The 24,297-nt window shown below is 37.7% G+C and overlaps 1 protein-coding gene across 1 annotated transcript in view; it reads right to left on the reverse strand.

Annotated features, from left to right (window-relative positions):
- WDR72 (WD repeat domain 72) overlaps positions 1 to 23,111 on the reverse strand; it is a 119,284-nt gene extending 96,173 nt beyond the window's left edge. Inside the window, exons 1-12 of the mRNA XM_075714184.1 lie at positions 22,959 to 23,111; positions 21,726 to 21,832; positions 18,627 to 18,705; positions 15,920 to 16,094; positions 15,283 to 15,359; positions 13,381 to 13,500; positions 11,294 to 11,439; positions 10,839 to 10,935; positions 7,702 to 7,843; positions 6,960 to 7,205; positions 6,185 to 6,405; positions 4,632 to 4,827 (exon numbers count right to left, since the gene is read on the reverse strand). Of these exons, the coding sequence (XP_075570299.1) occupies positions 4,632 to 4,827; positions 6,185 to 6,405; positions 6,960 to 7,205; positions 7,702 to 7,843; positions 10,839 to 10,935; positions 11,294 to 11,439; positions 13,381 to 13,500; positions 15,283 to 15,359; positions 15,920 to 16,094; positions 18,627 to 18,705; positions 21,726 to 21,832; positions 22,959 to 23,111 (1,759 nt within the window). The remainder of the gene's footprint in view (positions 1 to 4,631; positions 4,828 to 6,184; positions 6,406 to 6,959; positions 7,206 to 7,701; positions 7,844 to 10,838; positions 10,936 to 11,293; positions 11,440 to 13,380; positions 13,501 to 15,282; positions 15,360 to 15,919; positions 16,095 to 18,626; positions 18,706 to 21,725; positions 21,833 to 22,958) is intronic.
- Positions 23,112 to 24,297: the final 1,186 nt, after the last annotated feature.

A 24,297-nucleotide genomic window follows, 5' to 3' on the forward strand; every position in this document is an offset into this window, starting at 1 on the left:
CCTATCTGCATTTCTGGAGTGTCAGGGGGATCCCAACAGCTAACCGTATTGGAGGCCGAAGTGAGCCTAACTGGGAATGAGTGGCAGAACCACCCCATTGTGACTGGCCCAGACGCTCTGTGCATCCTTGGCATAGATTACCTCAGGAGAGGGTATTTCAAGGACCCAAAAGGGTACTGGTGGGCTTTTGGTATAGCTGCCTTGGAGACGGAGGAAATTAAACAGTTGTCCACCTTGCCTGGTCTCTCAGAGAACCCTTCTACTGTGGAGTTGCTGAGGGTCGAAGAACAACAGGTGCCGATCAGGTGTCGAAGAACAACCATGCGCCGGTGGCAATATCGCACCAACCGAGACTCCCTGATTCCCATCCATAACCTGATATGTCGACTAGAGAGCCAGGGAGTGATCAGCAAGACTCGCTCACCCTTTAACAGTCCCATATGGCCAGTGCGAAAGTCTAATGGGGAGTTGAGACTAACAGTGGACTATCATGGCTTGAACAAAGTTACACCACCGCTGAGTGCTGCCGTACCAGACATGCTAGAACTTTAACACAAACTGGAGTCAAAGACAGCCAAGTGGTATGCCACAACTGACATTGCTAATACATTTTTCTCAGTCCCTTTGGTAGCAGAGTGCAGGCCACAGTTTGCTTTTACTTGGAGGTGTGTTCAGTACACCTGGAACCGACTGCCCCAGGGGTGGAAACACAGCACCACCATTTGCTATGGACTGATCCAGATGGCACTGGAACAGGGTGAAGCTCCAGAACATCTGCAGGATAGTGATGACATCATTGTGTGGGGCAATACAGCAGAAGAAGTTTTTGAGAAGGGAAAGAAAATGGTCTAAATCCTTCTAAAGGCCGGTTTTGCCATAAAACAAAGTAAGGTCAAGGGACCTGCACAGGAGATCAGGTTTTTAGGAATAAAATGGCAAGATGGACGTCGTCAGATCCCAATGGATGTGATCAACAAAATAACAGCTATATCCCCACCAACTAGCAAAAAGGAAACACAAGCTTTCTTAGGCATTGTGGGTTTTTGGAGAATGCATATTCCAAATTGCAATCAGATCATAAGCCCTCTCTATCAAGTGACCCAGAAGAAGAATGATTTCAAATGGGGCCCTGAGCCAACAACAAGCCTTTGAACAAATTAAATAGGAGATAGTTCACGCAGCAGCCCTTGGGCCAGTCCAGGCAGGGCAGAATATTACAAATGTGCTCTACACCGCAGCCAGGGAGAATGGCCCTACCTGGAGCCTCTGGCAGAAAGAGGCTCAAGGTCGACCCCTAGGGTTTTGGAGTTGGGGATACAGAGGATCCAAAGCCCGCTATACTCCAACTGAGAAAGAGATATTGGCAGCTTATGAAGGGGTTTGAGCTGCTTCGGAAGTGGTTGGTACTGAAGCACAGCTCCTGCTGGCACCCCGACTGCCAGTGCTGGGCTGGATGTTCAAAGGGAGGGTCCCCTCTACACATCATGCAACTGATGCTACGTGGAGTAAGTGGGTAGCACTAATCACACAACGGGCTCAAATAGGAAACTCCAGTCACCCAGGAATCTTGGAAGTGATCATGGACTGGCCAGAAGGAAAGACTTTTAGAAATCACCAGAGGAGGAGGTGACACGTGCTGAGGAGGCCCCACTGTATAATAAATTGCCAGAAAGTGAAAAGCAATATGCCCTGTTCAGTGATGGGTCCTGTTGTCTTGTGGGAAAGCACTGGAGGTGGAAAGCTGCTGTATGGAGTCCTGTACAACAAGTCGCAGAAACTGCTGAAGGAGAAGGGGAGTCAAGTCAGTTTGCAGAGGTGAAAGCCATCCAGCTGGCTTTAGATATTGCTGAATGAGAAAAGAAGCCAGTACTTTATCTCTATACTGACTCATGGATGGTGGCAAATGCCCTGTGGGGGTGGTTGCAGCTGCCTGGGTACAGAACCTGGTTGTAAAAGTTCGTCACATAGATGCTCATGTACCCAAGAGTCAGGCCACTGAAGAACATCAAAACAACCAGCAGGTGGATCAGGTTGCTAAGATTGAAGTGGCTCAGGTGGATTTGGACTGGCAACATAAGGGTGAATTATTTATAGCTTGGTGGGCCCATGACACCTCAGGCCACCAAGGAACAGATACAACATGTAGATGGGCTTGCGATCGAGGGGTGGACTTAACTATGGACAGTATTGCACAGGTTATTCATGAATGTGAAATATGTGCTGCAATCAAGCAAGCCAAGTGGTTCAAGCCCCTCTGGTATGGTGGATGATGGCTGAAATATAAATATGGGGAGGCCTGGCAGATTGATTATATCACACTCCCACAAACCCACCAAGGCAAGTGCTATGTGGTCACTGTGGTGGAAGCAAACACCAGATCACTGGAAACATATCCTGTGCCCCATGCCACTGCCCGGAACACCATCCTGGGCCTTGAAAGCAAGTCCTGTGGCACCATGGCACCCCAGAAAGAATCGAGTCAGACAATGGGACTAATTTCCAGAACAACCTCATAGACACCTGGGCCAAAGAGCACAGCATTGAGTGGGTATATCACACCCCTTATCCTGCACCTACCTCCAGGAAAATGGAACGATACAATGGACTGTTAAAGACTACACTGAGAGCAATGGCTGGTGGGACATTCAAACATTCAGATACACATTTAGCAAAAGCCACGTGGTTAGCCAACACTAGGGGATCTGCCAATCGAGCTGGCCCTGCCCAATCAAAAATCTTACGTACTGTAGAAGGAGATAAAGTCCCTGTAGTGCACATAAAAAATATGCTGGGGAAGACAGTCTGGGTTATTGCCCCCTCTGGCAAAGGCAGACCCATTCGTGGGATTGCTTTCGCTCAAGGACCTGGGTGCACTTGGTGGGTGATGCAAAAGGATGGGCAAGTCCAATGTGTACCTCAAGAGGATTTGATTTTGGGTGAAAATAGCCAGTGAACTGAATTGTATGATGTTAATTGCTATATGATACTGTAGGCTATCTCTTTTATGGTTGCTATATGCCACATCAATGGTATTACAGTAAGAATCGCCCAGCTTAATGAAAATGAACTTTGATGAAACCATGCTGGAACGAGACCTGGCTTCAGCATGCAACAATCCAACACTGCACATCACCTCTCCTGCTCTGAAAGACTGTGCTGACAGATGGAACCTAAAGTCATGGACTAAATGAACTCAATGGACATTTTAGAGGGATGGCCCATAGAAGAAGGGAATGATATCTGTGTGTATATATCAAGACAGGGAAAGTGGTGGTGATTAATTAGAACACATTGGAAAGGAGTAGGACCTGTGCATGACATAGATGGTATAGAATAAGGGGTGGATACTGTCCTGGTTTTGGCTGGGATAGAGTTAGTTTTCTTCCTAGTAGCTGGCACAGTGCTGTGTTTTGGATTTAGTAGGAGAATAATGCTGATAACACACTGATGTTTTAGTTGTTGCTAAGTACTGCTTATGCTGGTCAAGGACTTTTCAGCTTCCCATGCTCTGCCAGGTACACAAGAAACTGGGAGGGGGCACAGCCAGGACAGCTGACCCAAACTGACCGAAGGGCCGTTCCATACCATATGACGTCATGCTCAGTATAGAAACTGAGGGGGATTGGCCGGGGGGCAGCGATCGCTGCTCGGGAACTGTCTGGGTATCAGTTGGTGGGTGGTGAGCAATTGCATTGTGCATCACTTGCTTTGTATATTATTATTGTTATCATTATTATATTGTTATTATTATAATGACTATTTTACTTTATTTCATTTATTAAACTATTCTTATCTCAACCCAGGAGTGTTTCTCACTCTTACTCCTCCAATTCTGTCCCCCATCCCATCAGGGTAGGGGGAGTGAGCAAGCAGCTGCGTGGTGCTCTAGTTGCTGGCGGGGGCTAAACCATGACACTATGTTTTCATACAGTATTAATATGCTATGCGTTTCAGTGGTTCTAGATTCATTATGCACTTCCCCACCCCAGGACACGTAGCTCTGAATCACATGGAAACACTGTATTGTAACATCTAGTACCATTACAACTTCTAATGGTTCTGTCTGTCAGTTCAAATAACTACATTACCCTTGTGAATCAGCGTTACACTCTCAAATCACCTGAGAATCTACAGTTTAACCTGGAACACTCAGCTTTAGTTTTCCCAACTACACAGTTGTGAGCTTTGCAGTTATCTTGCACTATTAAGTGATTATCAATTAACTCAGAAGGTTTCTCAGATTATGATTTTGCTGAAGAAAGCAGAAATTCATGCTCTAACTTGGGATTATTAGGACTGAAAATTTCATTCTTTTTAATTACTAAAAAGACTAGCTTACATTTTATTTATAGCTTCCAGAAATATTCTACTCAATTCACTGCAGTGTCAGCTGATCATCTGATTGTCAGGATCTGACTGAAGCTATTGTATTTTATTAGCGACATATCTTGAACCATATGAAAATTTTCTTTCTTGCTTGTTTATATATTGTTTTAAACATTTAAACTCTAATATATTCAATGGGTTAGTATTTTTGCTTTGGTCTTCTATGAATTAGGTTTGTATAATACCGCATGACAGACAAACAAAACTTAAGGAAAGTGAACAAAAAAACCCCTCCATGTTATTACCTGTTTCAATTTCCCAAATATAAACTGAATCATCTTCACATCCAATAATTAGCAGATTTTCAACAGGGTCAAATTTTATCTTCTTCACAGGAAACAGATGTTTTCTGGCATGCAAGAGACATACTCTCTTCTGAAGGTGTAGAATTGCTACTGAGTGATCACTGCACACACAGCACACTATGCTGTGATCTTTTAACTGCAAAACAGAAAGAACTTCAGTTTCAACACTGTAACCACAGTCATAATCACACCATTTTAACAAGCCTAGTAAAAGTTGTCCAGTGATTTCTTTCCCAGAACATACTTATTTTAGAAAATGGTATTTTATTTCAGCCCACATCTCCAAGTTGTTTTTAACAGGCTAGCTGTACAATGGATCTCCTGACAGAAAAACATACAATCAATCTCCTCTGATTTTTCAAATTTTTTTAAAAAATAATAATTTAAATACCATTTATTCACAATACTTCGCCTATCAAAGCAGTAGCAGTTGTCCTAGAAGAGAAAGTAGTAAAAAATTACCTTAAACCAAACTGCCGTTCATGTGATATAAAATTATGTCAGGTCTTATGACACAAAAGCCAAGAGCAATGTATTTCTAACAAAAAATCGAGTATGTTACAATTTCATTTCACACTGTATGGATCTGATTCTGCAAAGCCTTCCCTTCCTGCAAGTAATTTTTGGTGACACATGAAGGAATTCACCCTATAGAAAAATTCAGCCCTATAAAGAGAACTGAAACACCACCCAAGCAGGCATTAAATCCTACCTAGTTTCCAGAAAAACAGTTAAAGAGAGCCTTACAAGCAATAAGAACTTATGCCATTGCAAAACATCTTTTGGACTACTTCATGTAAGTGAACTCCTGGTCAACCATAAATATCAAATATGTCTTCACAGGATTTTTAAAAGGAAAAAGATGAAATCCCAGCCCTATGGAATATAATGGGGACAGAATTCTTCAACAAAATTTCTTAGAGCATTCAGTACAGGAAATCTAAATTTTTACTTCAAAATTCACTTAAAGAAAAACACACAAAGTTATTTCTAAATCTCATAAAACACAAAAGCATATATGCAAAGGACCACAGGGATGTGTCAGGAACCAAAATCATGCATACACATTTAGATTAAAATACTACTGGTCCAAAACTTTTCTTACTATGTTCAAACCCCTAGCCTTACTGATTACACTTTTTAACTTCAGAATTTAGAAGATAATCAGATTAACATATAGATTGACAATCATGATATTAAAAATGGTGAATAGAATCTTAAAAGCTTGAATTTAATACGTCACTGGTCTAGGAAAATTTTTCTGAATCACTGAAATTACAAACTAACAAGAAATCAACCCTCTGAAATCAAAAGCAAGTTTCAAACAAGACAATGTAATTAATGTAAATTAAGGATCAAGTGCTGCAGGACAAAAGTATTGCCAGATACTTTTTTCTCTCATATATATATATACACACACACATATATACAAGTATATAGAGATACTCCCCGCCCCCCTCCCCTGACGTATCATTTATTATGCTTTTACTTACTTTGTAGTTTTCTGGAGATCGCAAGAGCTCTGTCACTGGACCAGACTGCAGACTAAATTGGTGTAAGATGCCTCCTGTAAATACATCCCAGCAGATCACAACAGAATCCTGGCCCCCTGATAACAGCCAGCTTGGATCAAATCTTACTGATTTACCATGTGGATAAAGTAAACAAGTGACTCTGCTACTATGACCGTTCAGAACCTTGTAAGGTAGATTATCTGAAACAAGATCATAGAATCATGAAGACGGTACATAAATTATTTCTGTTCTTTAAGAAGAGAAGTTCCATATTTTACAGTATATTTGCTAAAAGTCAGGAGATTCAAAAGACTAAGTACAACAATCCTTTACATGGGATCAAAGAATTTTAGACATGTTCCTGAAAGGGAGGACAAAGGTCTGCACTTTGAGCTTCATCTACTGAGATGTACCCTTTTTATTCCTTCAGCAGAATGATCTTTTAGAGGGAAAGTGACAAAGATGACTACTGCCCACATCGTGACATCCCACATATCTTCCAGGTGACTCCATCCCCACAGCTATTCCAGGACTCCTAACAGTGCAAAGCACCTTGGTATTACTAAGCTGTGATCCAACAGATCAGCTACAAAGGGAGAAAGAAGATCATAATCTTCCATTTTCCTCATTCAATCCCTGACAATCACCCTTATTTTTCAGAGAATTTTTACAGGGATCACTGGAGGGGGTGTCAGAAGTATGCAGTCTTCTGTGCTTGACTGAGATGGATTTGGACAAAATTGTTAAAACTCACCTTTCAGCAAAGATGCGTTTTCTAAAAGTCTTGCTCTTACAGTTTTTAAACCTAGTGTTACAAAAATTTTCCCATTTTCACATCCACATACAAGCCTATCAAGACTGGGTATGTATACAGATGAACTGACAACTGCACTTTCGATTCCATCTTTAGATGCACAAAGATGATCAATGATGCCCTCTGACATTGAGTGGTGTTTATCAAAATTATCCTGAAGAGTCCATGTTGCTGTAATTGGAATCTCTAGAGGGCAGGGGAAAAGAGTCAAGAATTATTTTTTTTTATTCAAAACAAAATAAAAATCTAAACAAAGCAAAATATACATTTTCACCTCTTCGTCGCTTCCCCTAAATTATCCTTTCTGCAGCCTAGTGATGTAAAGTCAACAGTTGCTATTCCAACACTAGATCATATCTTACTAAGTCCTTTCTTTTTTATCTCCCCATGAACAACCATAAGCAGGACCAACTAAGTAAATTTTCATAATATTTGGTAGAGAAGCATTTATGGGAAAATGGTAAGTAATAGGAACATGTATTTGTTCAGTCCCATGAAGAATTTCTAGACATTTGTCTTTGTTAGTGTCTTGCTCCTTCTAACTACAGGCAATCATCACACAATGAAAGGAAGAGCATCACTTTCTAGTGTGAAAATATTTTCATGATAATTTAAGTTTTCATGAAAATTGACTTAAAGACATAATTAAAAAGATGGCATTAAGAACAGAGAATTGCCAAACCTTTTGGCGAACCATCATATGTTGACACAGGGACATCAGGAACATGCCACAAAGTGATCCTTCCTGAAGCTTCACCAGAAAAAAGAACCTTATAGAAAGGCTCTTTTCTTTCATTCATGAAGCCCATGACAAAAGGAAAACTCTGCCAAAAATAACAGTAAATCAATATTCTGATATGAAAGAGCTGATAAAATAATGTAATAATTGTAAATTCAAAGGGTTTGGGTTTTGGGGTTTTTTTGTTTGTTTGTTTTTTACATCAAAAGCTGTAGAAATATAAAACAAATAATGGTTGAACCCTCCCCTGTCACTAAGTTCTGCTCAGACCAGGTCTATTCTGCCTGGTACAAGCCCCTCGAAGACCACCTCTGCTTTGCCAGTATCCTTGGCTAAACCTACATCCCAAATAGAAAAGTGGAATGGGAGGGCTCCCTAGGCTTGCTGTCTCTAAATGGAGACTCTATTAATAGTATCACCAGCATATAAAAAACGGCAGCATAAGCACCAAGATCAGGCTGAAAAAAATGCAGTGAAACATTGATAATCTTGATATCAAAACAAATTCAGTAAAGCTTCAATCATGATAGCTTAAATTACTACAAATAAAGAAAGATAAGAATTATGCTTTTACATAGGTAGGTAATAGTCTATTACACCATCATTCAGTCATCTGGAAAACGTTAGACACTACAGAGGTATAGTGTCATTGATAAACAGACTTACTGACATCTACCTAGTTTCATTTAGTCAACGCTAAAACTTATTGCTGTATATTTGTCTCAGACAAATACTGTGTTTTTACTCTCCTATGAAGACTGAAAGTCTGTAGGTTTTCTTTTCTTGTAGGTATAACACCACAGATAATTCTATTATCACCACACCGGTAACACCCAAACTATGTAACAATCTACTGGTGACTTGCCAAGAACACCCTGTTTAGTTGTTACATAAGCTTCATTCTCAAGTATCAAACTATTAAGAACAGGTGAGGTGTCTAAGGTGAAGCTTTTAGTTGCTCAAAACCCTTGCAAGAGTCAAGCAAATTAGGAGTCTCCAGATACATCTACATTAGTATGTTTGAGTTTACACCAGGCATGTACTTTGGAAGAAAATGCTTAGGTTTGTGTTGTGGAGTTGTCTTCGAGCACCAAATCAGGACTCTTTTTGCATGAAAGTAAACTGGGAGATGTGTGCAGGAGCACACAAAAAAACCCCCACACCAAAAAACCTCAAAAGCACACCCTGTACTGTAGATAGTGTGGATGAAAGGTCATGAGCAGAAATTGTTTTGTTCCACCCATCACCTTTACTTAGTGTAGACACAGCTTGACTCTGTCTGCTCTTTCAAGGCAGTTTAATAACATCTCCATATGTTGGATATATTTTATTTACAACATTGAAGTTTGGGAGTAAATTCCACAGTAAGCAACCATACTGTAAAGTCATTCAGTTTATAATCTAAGAATGGATATCAAAACAGATCATCACACAGGCAGTTTTGTTGTCTCAAATCTGCTATAAAAATTATTCAGGTAGTAAGGTAAATATTAAAGCAGAAATATTAGAAAAGTGTAGGGGACATTATTTAAAAAAATGTATATGTTTTGAGGGAAGCATATATGACCTTCCTACCACTGTAACCCTGTTATTTGCTAAGCCATGCGTTTTGGCTATTTCTTTTCCCTCACAATATCTGACCTTTTGGCATCCTTTAGTTATCCTATCTGATTTTAGATCACAGCATTTGGGGGAAAAGCTGAATGACTTGTGCTATTGCCCTTCAACTGAAAATTAAATCTGTCAGGCTCTGCAAAAGTATGCAACAAAAATGCTTTCTAAGAGCCTATAGCTGTCAACAGAAAGAAAAAAGAACACTAGAAAACCTCACATAGGTATATATTTGACAGTGTTTCTAGTCAGGTACAAACAAAAACGTCTCCCTTGCATATCTGCAGAAACTGTTTACAGACCTGCTTGAGTTCTCATGCAAATACACATCAAAAACTAATGCAACTGCAGGCAGGAATTAAATCCACATCTTCCAACAACTGCTATTTCATAAACAGTATTAGCAATAAGACTGAGCAACAAAACCAGAACCAAAGCTACACTGAAAAATCTGTTATATTTTGGTTCAATTTTTGCCAAATAAGAACCCCTGCCACAGATTCCACTGCCTCCCCCCCGCCTTCCTAATTCTAATCAATTTTCCACTTTTTAAATCAACTGTTTTTCCTTACCTATTTCTTTGTGGTCACACAAAGCACCACTCACTAAAAAGTGAGTCAAGATGCAGGTGTTCCAACATAGCTGAGTCCACTTGAACTACTTTGTCTAAGCAGTAACTTCTAAATTTGAAATTGGTGTGACATGCTCTGCTAATGGTGAATTCTCAATGAGAAGATCATCTACTTTTTTAGCTTCCTCTTTTCTTAGCCATAGAGGCTTCTTCAAGCACAGACCATGGTTCTGAAGCGTCACGTGTCTAATTTTATGCACTGTGGGTACTGTCAGTCTGCTCACAGTCTAAGAAAGTTAGGCATGCAATTATGCCTCTGAAAGCTCAAGATAACAGTATTCTGGATAAAGTGTCACAGATTCAAACCCCTGCAGTTTAGGATGGATACACATGGGAAACAACATATTTATGTTATGTTGAATCATGCACACATTTCTTAATAAAACAAGAACTAAGTAACTTACATTTTGCTTGTGGGGTTTTTGTTGTTTGGTTTGTTGGGGGGGTTGGGGTTTTTTTGTTTTGTTTTAACAGATTTGAAATTAAGAGCTTCTAAAGCTATTTAGACCACCTTTAACTTAGAAAAGCTCTCCCTTTTTTGCTAAAATTAGAAAAAAAATCACTTCAACAATTAGCCTATCTGTAGCTGAAAATACAGGAATTTTTTCCCCTGTGAAAAAAGTAAATATTGCCAGAATTTAAGACAAAAAATATGCTATAAGCATCTCCAAGTTCGTAACTAATTTTTTTTAAATGAAGGAATAAGTCTTACTCTTTGTTTTCATAGAACAATTAAATCTGCTGATGAATTCAACAATATTTTTAGGGATCATTGAGGTAATTGCAAACAAATAATAATTGAACTTTTGAAGCTCACTGTAAGCCTTTATGAATTTACCTTATTTTCCTTCACACCAGTAAAGCAGAGTAAATGAGGATAAACAGTTTCTTTCAGCACCTTCCCATCAGCAGGATATAAGCTTTTAGAAAGCCCACTGCGTAACGTGAAAACAAAAAATTAAAAGCTTTAGAAAGTCCTATTTTTTAGAAAGCAGAACAGTAACATCCAAGATTCACAAGGTCAATTAAAAGTTACCGAATAAGTAATTACAAGCGACTTTTTGAAATCACAGCACCAGCTGCCCAAGTTCTACATGGCTAATCTTATTCCCGTGTCCCCTGCTGTGTCAAACAAAGACTGAGGGCTGTCAAACTCAGCGTAAATCTTTGAGTGCCAAAGTGGTTTTGTTCTGGTTTTTGATCATTTGCAACATGCAGAGATTTTCCATAATAAACCTCCCAAAGTTCATCTTGTACCTGAACTTCATGTGTGAATTTCCCATCTGAGCCCACCTGTTTAGCAGCTGGTAGATGTAACTGTGGCCATCTTCTGTCCAGATGATAAGTCTGTAAGCTGCTAGTACTTCTCCACCAGCAAAGCACTGACCACTTCTACAGAACTCAGTACAAAGCAAGGAGAAATCACAGTAATCATAGACCTAGGCTCAGAAAAAACAGTAAAATATAAACAAACAGTATTGGCACATTCATTTTAATTCAAGCTGGCTTTGGGCAATAGATCAATAAGTGGAACATTAGCTTGATCCTTAGTAGTTTGACTACCTCTTTTAAAGCCAAAGAAGTTTTCATACTATCAAACTACTGCAAAGTCAGAATCAAACCATATATTTCAAAGATAAAGAAACTGACAGTAAAAAAAAAAAGCAGCATTAGAGCCTTCTGTTATATTAGGGGATTTTGGATGGGATTTACTTTGTTTTGCCTTGAATTCATTATTAATATTTACTAGGCTGTTAATTTTCTTACAAAGAGGTAGGTAATGAATTTAGCACATAAATATGACATTGAAGACTTTGATAGAAGCTATAAAAGCTTCTGTCTGTATTCTTCAAAAGATGATCTGCTCATGTAATCACAGCGCATATCTTAGAGCAGATTTTTTTCTTTTCTTCTTTGAGGAAAAATACAGACTTCTCTTTTTCACAAATTAATTGAAAACAAAGAATATATCATCCCCTTTGCTTGCTAGAATTCTTCTCTCTTCCATTTCTATAGCTGGTAAGAAATTATGACTTGTTTCCTTCCTCTGACCTTCCCATTTTAAGCTGAAACAGGATATGACTAAGGCAACCTAGCATACTGTCTGCTTGTTCACATTCCTAGTGGCCTCATGGAGAGAATATTCATAGCCACATTTCTATAATTTATTCCAGCAGCATAAGGAAACAGATTTCAGAATGAGAATTTCTACGAATTATTTGTAGCTAATTTCTATTCATTAGCTAATTTCTAGCTAATTTGCTCTATATTTTCATTACTATAGAAGGGGGTTAAGGAGCCACTCTAAACACACATATGAATCTCTCCCATGCAATATATCACATACTTTTCTAATTAAGGAGTAAGATCATCATCATCTTTTATTTTAAGGCTGTATATTCATTGAAACATAAGACTTGAAAATCCAACATGACTTATGTATCTATAACACTACTTTAAGCAGTAAAATATAAGTATTCAAATGCATAATGGAGATATTACAAGAAACATGCACCTCTTGTGGGAACATTATAGACATTAATAGAAAACAATGCATGTTACACAGCTTTTTCCATGAAAAGCCTATCCATTCTATACATGGAATTTCTTTATAAATGCTTTTGTACAGTCTTTTTTAAATAGCCCAAGAGAAATCTCAAGGGTACCCTACAACTGTATTATTCAAAGTTGACTCAGGTGTATGTGAAATTTCCATCCCTCCAACAGCAGTGGTGTTTGGATCAGGTACACATGTTGCACTAATAGCTCAGAATTATTTTAAGAATGTCATAACACTGGGAAGAAGACATGCAGAACTTTTACAATAAAGTTCAGTTTAACTAAATTAAAAATAAACTAATAACGGTTTCAGTAACTACACAATGCATTTATTTTCTTACAGCTACAAGAAAGAGTGATATAGTCTGGGGTCTTTAGTTTTGCTGGCTTCTATTAGTGGAACCCAGGCTACTGGCCCTAATGGAACAAAGGCCTCTGGTTACCAAGGACTTGCCAACTATGATTACTTCTGTCATACTTAAACAGTTTTTGTGCATCTTTGTCTCCTTTTGAAATGCACTGTGGAGGTGACTATAATGCACTCAGTGCTCTAAAACTGACTAATAAAGTAATCCCCTTTCTACCCAGCCAATTTCATGTTAAACTTTTAAAGCAGAAATACATTAATAAAAAGCAGAGACTTCACCTCAGTCAGGCAGCTAAGATAAGCAGAGAAGGGATACAGCACACTATTATACCTGACAATTTGTGAATACTTTTTCTGTAAGCTGGGGAAAAAAACAAGTATCTGCATGTAAAAATCACATTAGCTTTTCAAAATTAACAAAATTGAAAAGAAAGTATAATGCTCAATAATGTACCTGCCAGCATGTGGAGGACACAATTAGAAGGAGCCTTTCCGTGTAAGTACAAAACCGTACTGCTTGACAATTTATACTGTCCAGAGATTTTGATTCCTTTTCACACACACTTTGTCTCTCCTTTACAGCACAGAGGAAAAAAGCCGTAAGATTTATTCTAGATATTAGAGCTTTTACTTTTAGCATAGAAATGAACCACTGAAAATAATTTTGTTAACATACACTTTCAAAATGCAAAGCAACATACAATTCTTAATTAAAGGTGACATAGGAAGACAGCAGGATTCACAACTACCATGTAAGCAGAAGACATTCAAGCATGGCTCAGACCTTGATTGCACTAAAGAAGAAGTGATAATGAATATGAAGAAGGTCTAAAGGCAGGCCATAGATAGCATCTGCTCTAATTAATATCTGCTAAGTATTCTTCAGTCAGAAAAATAGCTACAACAACCTATAAACTGACAGTATCAGATTCAGAATGGCTGATGAATATTCTGCTTTCCCACTCATCCTTGTTGCAACCAGGACAGCAACACCTCTAAAAAGTAGTGGAAAGTAATTGATTTTCTTAGCTTTGTTTTGCTGAACGTACAGATGGTTTTAAAAAAATACATGTATTTTCATCCCTTTTATGTGAATATTGGCCTTATCAAGGCCATCATACTCAAAATTATTTTTATTAACTATTCATTAAATCACTGAAAACTTATGTTTTCTGTTTTGAGAGATACCACCAGTATCAAAACTTCTCAAAGGGGTATGCTGGTCATGGAATCATGGCTATCAAACTGCAAACCATTCTCTCACTACACCTTGCAGCTCCAATTAAATCCAACAATATTTATTAAAATACTGCTCTTTAACATATGAAGTAGCTGGACTATTACTAACTCTGCACTCCTGCCTTCACAAAAGGAGGCCCCAGGCAGTAAGAGGATGGCACCATACCATATATGCTTCTCTGATGTCTGTAATCAGTTGTTACAGTCCCCTGAATTTCTACAGCATGACAGTATTTCTTGCCTTAGGAACATTGGAAAGACCCCCTCCAAAACATTGCGGATAAACCAAAAACACATCACAAAACCACCGGTATGGTATCAAACTCGACAGGCTCTCTTGAGGGGCCTGATTCTACCCATTAACAAGTAGTGCTGCAGCATGCTCTGCAGTTTGTCAAGTAAAGCAGTTATGTATCATGGATGTTCAGGGAAGACTGTTGACATTTTGCCATTTCTGTTGATGATTCATAGTACTTAGCTGTAATACTTAACTCCCTTTGTGAATCTATCTCTCAGAGTTTAATTCAAACACAAAACATTGTATTCCAATTCTAATACTTGTGCATGCCAAGAGACAGCTGCTGAGAATATTAACACAGAAAAGTTGCATGGAACAAGCAAGTTTGAAGATGGAGAAATAAGGTACTTGACGCAGCACGAGTCTTTTCCAAGCGAAGACAGCATTGTGGGAGACAGAGGAAAACAGTCTAAAGGACCATTTTGAAGAAAGTAACAAGGTTGAAGAGGGAGTACAAAGGCTAATTTTGGAGACCTTTGAGTTTAAAGGAAGGAGTGAAGGGTTCAAAGAAAGGAGTGACATTATCAGGACAAAAGGAAAGCATTACTACTTAAGCATCATGGAACATGGGAAAACATGAAGCCTGTGCAAAAGACATTGCAGTTGTCAAAGCAAGAGCTGTCCAATGGCCCAACTAATTTTAAATAGAGATATGAAGGTGTGTTTTCAGGATTTTGTGACAAAACTAATCAATTCTGTCTAATACATATCCAGAAGATTCTAATTTTTCTATTCTGCTTCAATGTATCCTTTATTTGAGATTATTACTACATTCATGTTATTGTTCAAGTTGCTGTTTCACACCTCATACAAACTGACCTGTATGCTATTCAAAGATGAAGATAGGTCCCACACTTTAAGAACTCCAGTTACAGACACTGCAACCAATGAGTCTTCTGTGAAAAGTTAACAGTGAGACAGTCAACTTGAAATCAAGTTCAAACAGTGCCTAACACCATAAGAGAACCTTGGCATAGATACTGGTGTTCTATACAGCACTAAACAAGGATTTTGCAGGACACTGTTTAGCAAAATATTAATTTTTACACGAAAATAGCTAATTGGTATACAGAAATACAAAACATGTAAGCAAACAGTGAATAATTATTTTGTTCAATCAGATATGTTTCAATAGAAGGCATGGAATAGTGGTTTTTTGCCCTTAATTTCCCTGATATTACAAAATGAATTTGTACTTATATCCAAGAAATGAGCTGCTTACAACCAGTGTAGAGGCTGCTTGTTTTTCTCTTTAAGAAACATATTAAATGAAACATGACCAACATTAGGAATATTAAAAACACCTTCTTAGGTGCTGTCATGAAATGTTAACATCTTGTACATAACAGCTCTGTAAAACATGATTAGATATTAAATCTAGTAGGGTTGTACTATCTATACAGAAATATTTTATTATAATTTAATTAGCCAACATAAATATATCTACAATGTATACCTTGAATTCTTGCAGAGTGTACAATACACATACAATTTATCCAATCAGAAGACTGAGATGATGATAAAGTGTGAAGAACACCCAAAGTCTTAGCATCAATAATAAGAACATCTTGATATTCTCCACAACAGAGAAGCCAGCCTTCACCTGTCATTCGGAACGAGCAATGGTAATACTGTACAAGTGGAAAGAAGAGAGTTAGCATACAGAGCTACACAAACGTGCATGCATTTTTTCCACATTCAGCATGTCATACATAGAATTGTAATCAACACTTGTAGCATTACGAAAAATGTACTGCGTATGTGAAATGATACACAATTTTGCTAGTGACACAAGTGTTTCACATACATTTATAACAATTTAATATAGACATAGAGCTTAGTAAGAGGTGCTTTGTACTGAAAGCAGTACCTGCCCTGCCTAAATCTTAGGATTCTTGGAAGCAATCCAGGTGTTAATTTTCATTATAAATTACTAAACAGATAGACCCACAAAATTCTGCCTCATTTACTACTAGTTCTCTGCACATTCAGTTTTGCTTAGTTAGCAATTCTTGGTCTATCAGTTAACTAATTGAAGTCTAAAGACAAAAGAAGCTGAGTAACTGAGAATAGAATAAGTATTACCACAAATATTATGAATGACCAGAGGCAGAAGTGCTTAGCAGTAGGAACCATTTCTAATTACTGTTACTCTAAAATTAGGCTTGAACTGGAAAATTTGTATAGTTAGTCAGTTCTCCAAGAAAATCCCACACTGATTAAGATCCACAAATGGTTAAGAGTTGACCCTGGTGTTAAACTTAATTTCAAATGGCAAATACTCAGTTTGCACTGCTTGACATCTGCCATTTATAGGTGAATCACCTACGCCAAACAAAAGGAACCTGCTAGATAGGTTAGTAGTTTAAATAAAACCTACTAAAATATTAACTAAAAAATAAAGCAACAATTTTAAATGGTGATGCTATCAAAATCAGTATGCACTAAAGCTCCCCCAGACAGTAACATTCTGTAGGAAATTAGACTCTCACATACTATTATGCTACAAGCAATCATTCCCCAGGGAACAACAAAAACCTACAACAAAACAAAAACCCACCACAATAAAAGAACCTAAACCCCCCAAAAAACCCTCACAACCCCCCCCCATTTTTTATATATATATATATATATGATATGAAGGTTGTATTTTAAGAGTAGTTTCCCCTCCTAGCGACATCTATTCTTTTTCCTAAGAAAGTTTTCCTATTATATGTTCCTATTTTCCTTTAGCCATCTTGCCCAAGTTACAGAACAAAAATCATTATCTAGCCAAAATCAGACTTCGCTCACTTCTCCTGAGAAGTTACAATTTTCTGAAAGTATTTGCTTCTCCTGCTTGAAGGATAAGAATGAAGATTCTGCCTCCAATCTCCACAAAAATCTCCACAATGAAGATCTGTCTACTTCTCTGCAGAAGTGCTCCATAACTGTTAGAATCTAATTAACCATAAAACAGACCATACCACACCTCTACTACATCATAATTGAGGCATTGTATTGTGTGTATACGCATCTGTAAAAAGAATATATATGCTTTAAACATATACACAAAAATTATAGAATAATTTCTTAACAATCTATCCTTTTTTATATATACACGCATACATGTAAAAGCATATATTATTAAGAAGTTATTCTTCTATAATTTTTATTTAGTAATTTACCAAACTTTTCCTCTTCCCTTTATCATTAACAACTGTGTTTGAATTCATCATGTCCACCAAAACAGTGTCATGAAAACCAGCATTTCTTCTGGAAGCTTTAAAACATTTGGATTCTGAATTTGGCCATAGTTTGAGTCACTTAAGGTCTCAGACTTCCATTTGGAGACTTAGTTCCACCCTAGACTTCCTCACTGAAGAAAAACAGCATTTTAATTAACCTAGGAGTCCTGCGCTCTTCTTCTACTGCTATATCCAGAAATAAGCCATTTCTCAAATCCATATGTGCTGGGCTCCTCAATCATATAGACACATGTATTTCAAACACACCCTCACACTCCAACATCCAGATACTTAGTGTACCTGGATAGAGTTCAAAGCAGACACGTGAAATTATTTGAAGTAATATTTAAAGCAATTTGGCCTCTGAAAATAAGTGATCTGTCCCAACTTCTGTGACGAATGGAAGTGTGTTTTTGGAAGTGGGGCAGAGCACTCTTTCCAAGGTCAGCAGTTAGGCATCAAAACCTTTCAAACTTTTAAAAATAAGATCTTCATCAGACTGTCTCACAATGTTTGGCTAGAATGCTTGTATTTCTAAAATATGTCATTAAAAAGCCAACATTAAACTTGAAGCTTCCATGCAATTTTAACAAAGGACAAGAGCAAAGATGAAGACAGTTTCACTTTGCTCCCTGGTGCCCAAACTCTACAATAAGTTAATTGATACTGTATTCCAGATATTTGCAGCTTAAAAAGAATCCGTTTGATTTATTTAAGGAGTTCAGAGGAACATAAAAGTCTCAGTTCTTTTCTTAGAAGGAAGTCAAAAAGGAAAAATAATAGATATAAAACTACTTATATTGCAACAGGTTTTCTTCTCTTATTAAGTATGAGGTACACATTTAAAATTTTATGTTTCTGAAAAATATCATGTTAATAAAGCAAAACTCTTCTTGTAACGAGCAGAGATATTCCATGAAAAGTTGCTATACTTACATAGATTGCTGTATGCCTATAAGGAAGCTTTGCATTCTCAATGCACTGTCCACTAGTGACATTCCAAACACACATCTCCCTGCCAAAGATAACTTCATATTATTGTCTGTCATTTCCACTCAATAGGCTGGAATAATTTTGTGCCACAAAGTTTTTCTTTAGTGCTGTACTTAAGTGCAGTCTGGTCGTTTATGTGGCTTTTTGTTACAGATTACTGGGTAAGAAAATGTTGTGGTCATTAGCAGGGGATGACATACAGTATCTGTTTCTTTTTGTTTTGGTAATTACACCCTGCTGCCTTGCAGCAAACCTGACTTTAAGGCTAACTCTGGCCTACAACAAATTGTAGGTATACTGCCATTACAGCTCGTCAACGTGTCACTGTAACTATCTGTCGTTGGAACTGCATCCTCCTGAAAATGATTCATTTTACTGAACTTAAACCACACGTTTTGAAAAACACAGTGCATCCGCTGCTGCATCAGACCAGTTCTTGAGAGGAACCACTTCTATTAAGAAGAAACAGTGCCACCATGAGGCTATTCCCGAAATCTGTTATTGATACAGCACTCGCCTCTTGACAACCTAAATGTCTGTGCCACATTCTAGATACACTTAATTACAACTAATGTTAGAGAAAGACAGGTTAGCCAGTCTTCCTCATCTAGACCTTATTCAACATGCTATGGGACTAGAGTACAGCAGAAACACAATCAAATTAAATGTTGTAAATGAGGTTGTATGAGGTATGTAGTCATAGCTCAGCAACTGCATGTTAAACTTTGATGCTATTAAATTTTATTTAAACAGCAAGCATTATTTCCACAGTTGAAACAATTTTATGATTTCTGAAATTACATTCCAAGACATTTTCTGTATAAGGACTTAAAGAACACATTAGAAAAAAAAATTATTATATCAGAAATACTACTTAGTTATTTACATTTTAATCTACACACTTTCACATTTTATGATAACCTAAAAATATTACTTAATTTATATTTTTCAGCTGAGCAAGAGCAGAAAAGTCTATACAGCTGTAGTGTAGCATCAGAGTTGGTAGATCAAAAGTCATAACTTAAACAGAATGCTTTTGTTGTTAGTCAAACGTTCCAAGGCAGTGAATTTATCCTTGTTTATATCAGAATGACAATTACAGTAACATAGCTAAAGCAGTAAAGTTGACACATACATGCAAACATGTATAAACAAGACCAGAGTATGACTTCAGCTTCTGCATGTTGCACTTAATTTACTGTGTGTACTAATAAAGAGTGAATGATACCACGTGTTGATAAACCTGTCCTACAGCATATGCTATATGCATGCACAGGACATCAGTGACAACTTCTGAATCATTATGGATTAATTTATAGGTTTCCATATAAAAAGTATAAAAACACTGTTCAATACTCATCCTTCTGGGATAAGTCAGTTATACAAACACTTAAGAAATTCTGAAGTGGGATGGGGGGAGAGTATCATCGTCCATACAATTTCCTCCACCCTCAATACAAGCTTGAAGATGGCAGAAGTGAATGATTCACAAGCCAGAAAATGCAGTTCAGCAAACCCTGCATCTCCTGAAGATGAGGCTTCCTATTTGTAATTATCCCAACTTCATGTTGCAGCCTTCCAGGGATCAGTGATGGATGCTTTACCCTTATGTAACACAGATAAGAAGTCAGCGGCAATTTGGTAAAAGTGAACATTTAAAGGGGCCCGAAGACTATTCAGTCCTACCTATACACATTCCAAGCAAGCCTGATGATCCCTTCAGAGGCAGAACCTTTAGGATGTGAACATCTCTGTATGGTGTATCTATAGCAAAAACTTCATTTATTTCTTAATGCTTTTCACCCCAGCTTTTTAGAAATACAGTATCTTTTCTCCCAGTATGGTCTGGAAACAGTACTGCACTAACAGAACTTCAGAATGAAGATGAAAAACAGTTTCACCTCTGAACCCTTGAGTAGAATTGTAGGAGGCCAATACAAAACTAGTTCTGTAGACTTCTCACCCTCCTTTCTGCCCATAACAACCAAAACTGTTTATCACTATCTGTCCAGTGGGGCAGTCTAACCTTTGAAGATTAAGACGCCTGAACCAGTTTTTAAAGTTATCCCTTTCTTCTATACTCATGATTGAGTAAGAGAATCAGATAGAGATCCTAGCAGCTGGAAAGGATAAACAAGCTCCTCAGTGAGAAAGTAGTAGCCTTAAGGTGCTGGAAGGTGTAGCGTGACAAAGGGCAATTGATAGGAAATCTTCATAGGAAGAGGTTTGAACAGAGCTGTCCTGTTATCTGGAAAAGATGAACCCGAAATGAGAGGAGAACCATTAAGCAGCAAGACAAAATTGTTTAAGGAAAGGCCTTAAGGAAGTAAGAAGCTAGCCCTAACTACTTTCAACAGCTGAAATCCTGAACAGATCCCAGCTGAAAAGATTATCAAATATTCAGAGAGGAAAAAAAAAAATCTTGAATGCTAACCTAGCAGAACTTCAGAAATTAGTTTGACTCAAGTTATGGGTCAAGTCACAACACATACTAGAAAAGCTGCAAGATGAAGAGCCTCTAGAAGGATGTAGTCCAAAATAACAAGTGAGATTTAAACAAAGACAAGGAACATGTATGCCTTTTATTCAAGGGCATTCTTTTCTGTGCTTCCATACCTACTACTCACTAAGCAAGCGTAACCTGGATCAGAGTACATTAGCCTCTGATTCATTTCTCAAGACTGAGCTCAGGAAGGAACAGAAAAAAAGCACCATGATATTAAAATGCTTCTGAACCTCCTGATTTTCTCCAATAGCCCATTATTCTCCCTTTGAATGGGGCCTAGCTGACCCTCTGAACAAGTCATTCTCCTGACTACTGACTGGATATCTGAATCTGTCAAACCCTTCTGTTGTCCAAGAGATGAGGTCTTAGTTAGACTATTGTATATAAGCAATACAGTCATTATGCTAAGTAGCTGTTATCCTTTTCATATCATGAAGAAGTGGATTAAAAACCTTCTGCCAAATGCAGAATCTGACCTACACCTGCCATACATTTCATAATTTAAGAAATGAATAATTGAATATTCAGTTACCTACCCATTTTCAGTAGCACTTACTACGTATGGCTGTTTCTCAAACTCTCTTGCTTTTGCCAAACAAGTTACGGAAGCAGTATGGCCAAAGAGAATTTCTTTAGATGAAATCTAGGAGAATAATACAATGGTTTAACTTAAACATAATATTTTCTGTATAAACTAAGGAAATCTAAAAGCTAGAGAATACTACTTGTAGATGTTATTACTATTGAGTAACTGTCAGTCTGCTCTATATTCTTATGTTCTTCAGTCACATTTCTGGAATGTACAAAGATGCAGATGGATTATGCTATTTGCATAAAGTACAGTCTTTGTGTTCACTGTAGTCTAAAACTTGCACCTTCTGAAGAATTTATGGAGCATCAAATGTTATAAAACAGGCAATGTGCAGCACATCTCTGGCCTTCACCCTACAGCATGCAGCAAAAGCAGCAGAGTGAACTGATGTAGCAAAGCTCTTAAGCATGTGTCTCATACAACATGTTTAAGTAATCCCTTCGATTAGCTTCACTGCATGCAAAGATCTTAATGGGAAAAGGTAGCCCCATAAAAGTGCTGGAAAAATTTAGCCCCACAGAAGTGCAAACTGAAGTTTCAAGCTATATTTGAGCACAAATGGGGCAGCCAAATCCAAAAAGAACAGAACCATAGTTCTAAGAACACAGAATAAAGAAATTGGAACTGCTTTGACTATGTTCCATTCTCAGGACAATAAATATGAAATAGTCAAAGCAATAGCAATAATATGCCAGGAGGTTTGTAGCTTAATTATACCAAAAATATATATTTCATCTTACTACTTCCATCTTTCTACAAATTTTTCCATTGTTAACCTGGTAGAGAGCTCTGGTTTTATAGATATATTTTCCTCAAATGACAGGCCATGCTCAGCAATTGATTTAAAAAAAGAAAAAAAAAAAAAGACTTTACAAGATAGGAATAATGATAATTGTGTATGTTTACTGGCTGTCATTACTCACAGCACACAATCTCAAATTATAATCCACAGGTCATGATAATCTATGGAAAAAAAAATTTCCGAAGTCTGCAAATAACTGGATGCTCATATAGGTATTTCAACACTTCTTTTTTCCATGAGTTTCCTATAACAAATATCACACTATTTTTAAAACTTAATCTAAGTAATTGCAAGTCTGGATAATCCCACTGTTAATAACAAAAGACAAAACTCCCATTTGTCTATTTGGCAGACAGTAGCACAGTGGACACTAACCTTTAATTCTGATGAAAGATCCCAGAGACATATTTGTCCTTCTTGACTTCCCGTAACTATGGTCTGCTGGTCATCTGTAATCATAACAGCAGTGATGCTATGAGAGGGCGCTATTTTCCCCCACACTGCCACAGCCTGTAATGATACCTTCATAGTCAGCACCTGAAAACAGAAACAAGTCATGATGATTCCAAGTAACATGAAATGTAAGAAAAAACAACTTAAAGGCAATTTAATCAACATCTGAAAAGGTGAGCCACAAAATACTGCTGCAAAGAAGTTGAGGCATTGAAACATTTTCTAGGTGTTGCCAACATCACACTAATACTTTCATTAAGACAGCTACCCACTAATAGCTTACATATACAGCAGCACACTGATATGCCACTATTTTAAATCTAGGCAGTATCAAACAGGACTAGTTAGCAGGGACCAGTACGATCACAATACTGAAATATCAGCAACAGGAGTCGTGTGCTGCCCCACACAACCTGGCTTAGCTCTGATGGGCTCATATTACTGTCTTCTTCCTAATTTTGGTTGGTGGAGTATACCATGCCTCCTCTATTCCCTCTCACCAGCAGTGCTGCTCATTCTCAGCAGCTAAGTGCTAGAGCATGGAGATTGCATGGGAGTGGGGTGTCAATAAAGGGTCTGTGATTCCCAGGAGGATAAGGCAAGAGAAAGGGATAATATGTCTGGAAGGCCAGAACAGATGGTGGTTCAGGGATGAAGAGAACAATGAAGCCCATGACAGCAAAGCACCATACCCTCAACCATCCAGTGACATCTCCTAGAGCTAAGATCCAAAACAAAGGTGGAGGCAGAGCTGCAAGCTGGGAAACAAGGAGAATGAACAGACTCTTTCTGCTACTCAACTCATGAGTCCCTTGTCCAAAAAAATTATCATATAGCAGATTTAAATCAATTTTTTTCAGTAGTGACTAAACTGAATTGTCCAAAATGACTACTAATTCAGTGTCTGTTCAAACACCAGTACTTACGTAAAATCCTCCTTATTAAAAAAGTTCTACTTTGTTTGTTTTTAAATTTGATGCCTGTTACTTTTAAAGCCTCCTCTGCTTGCTAGCTGAATTCTGTACTTGCTTTGCTTCAGACAAAAGTTTTGAGAACACTGCTTTCTCAGTCACTTCACAAGCCTTCTGTCACATTGTTTGCTGTTCGAATTCCCATGTTCGTAAGCATGTCATGTATTTCTAGAGTGTTCCCAATGATACCTTCAAAATGAAAAAAAAACAGTAAGTATCTGACTATAAATAATTTGGCACTTAACTAGTCAATTCGCCTAAAAAAAAAATTCATATATGTCCTGTTGTTA

The sequence above is a fragment of the Pelecanus crispus genome, chromosome 7 (assembly GCF_030463565.1).
Source record: "Pelecanus crispus isolate bPelCri1 chromosome 7, bPelCri1.pri, whole genome shotgun sequence".
Classification (NCBI taxonomy): Eukaryota; Metazoa; Chordata; class Aves; order Pelecaniformes; family Pelecanidae; genus Pelecanus; species Pelecanus crispus.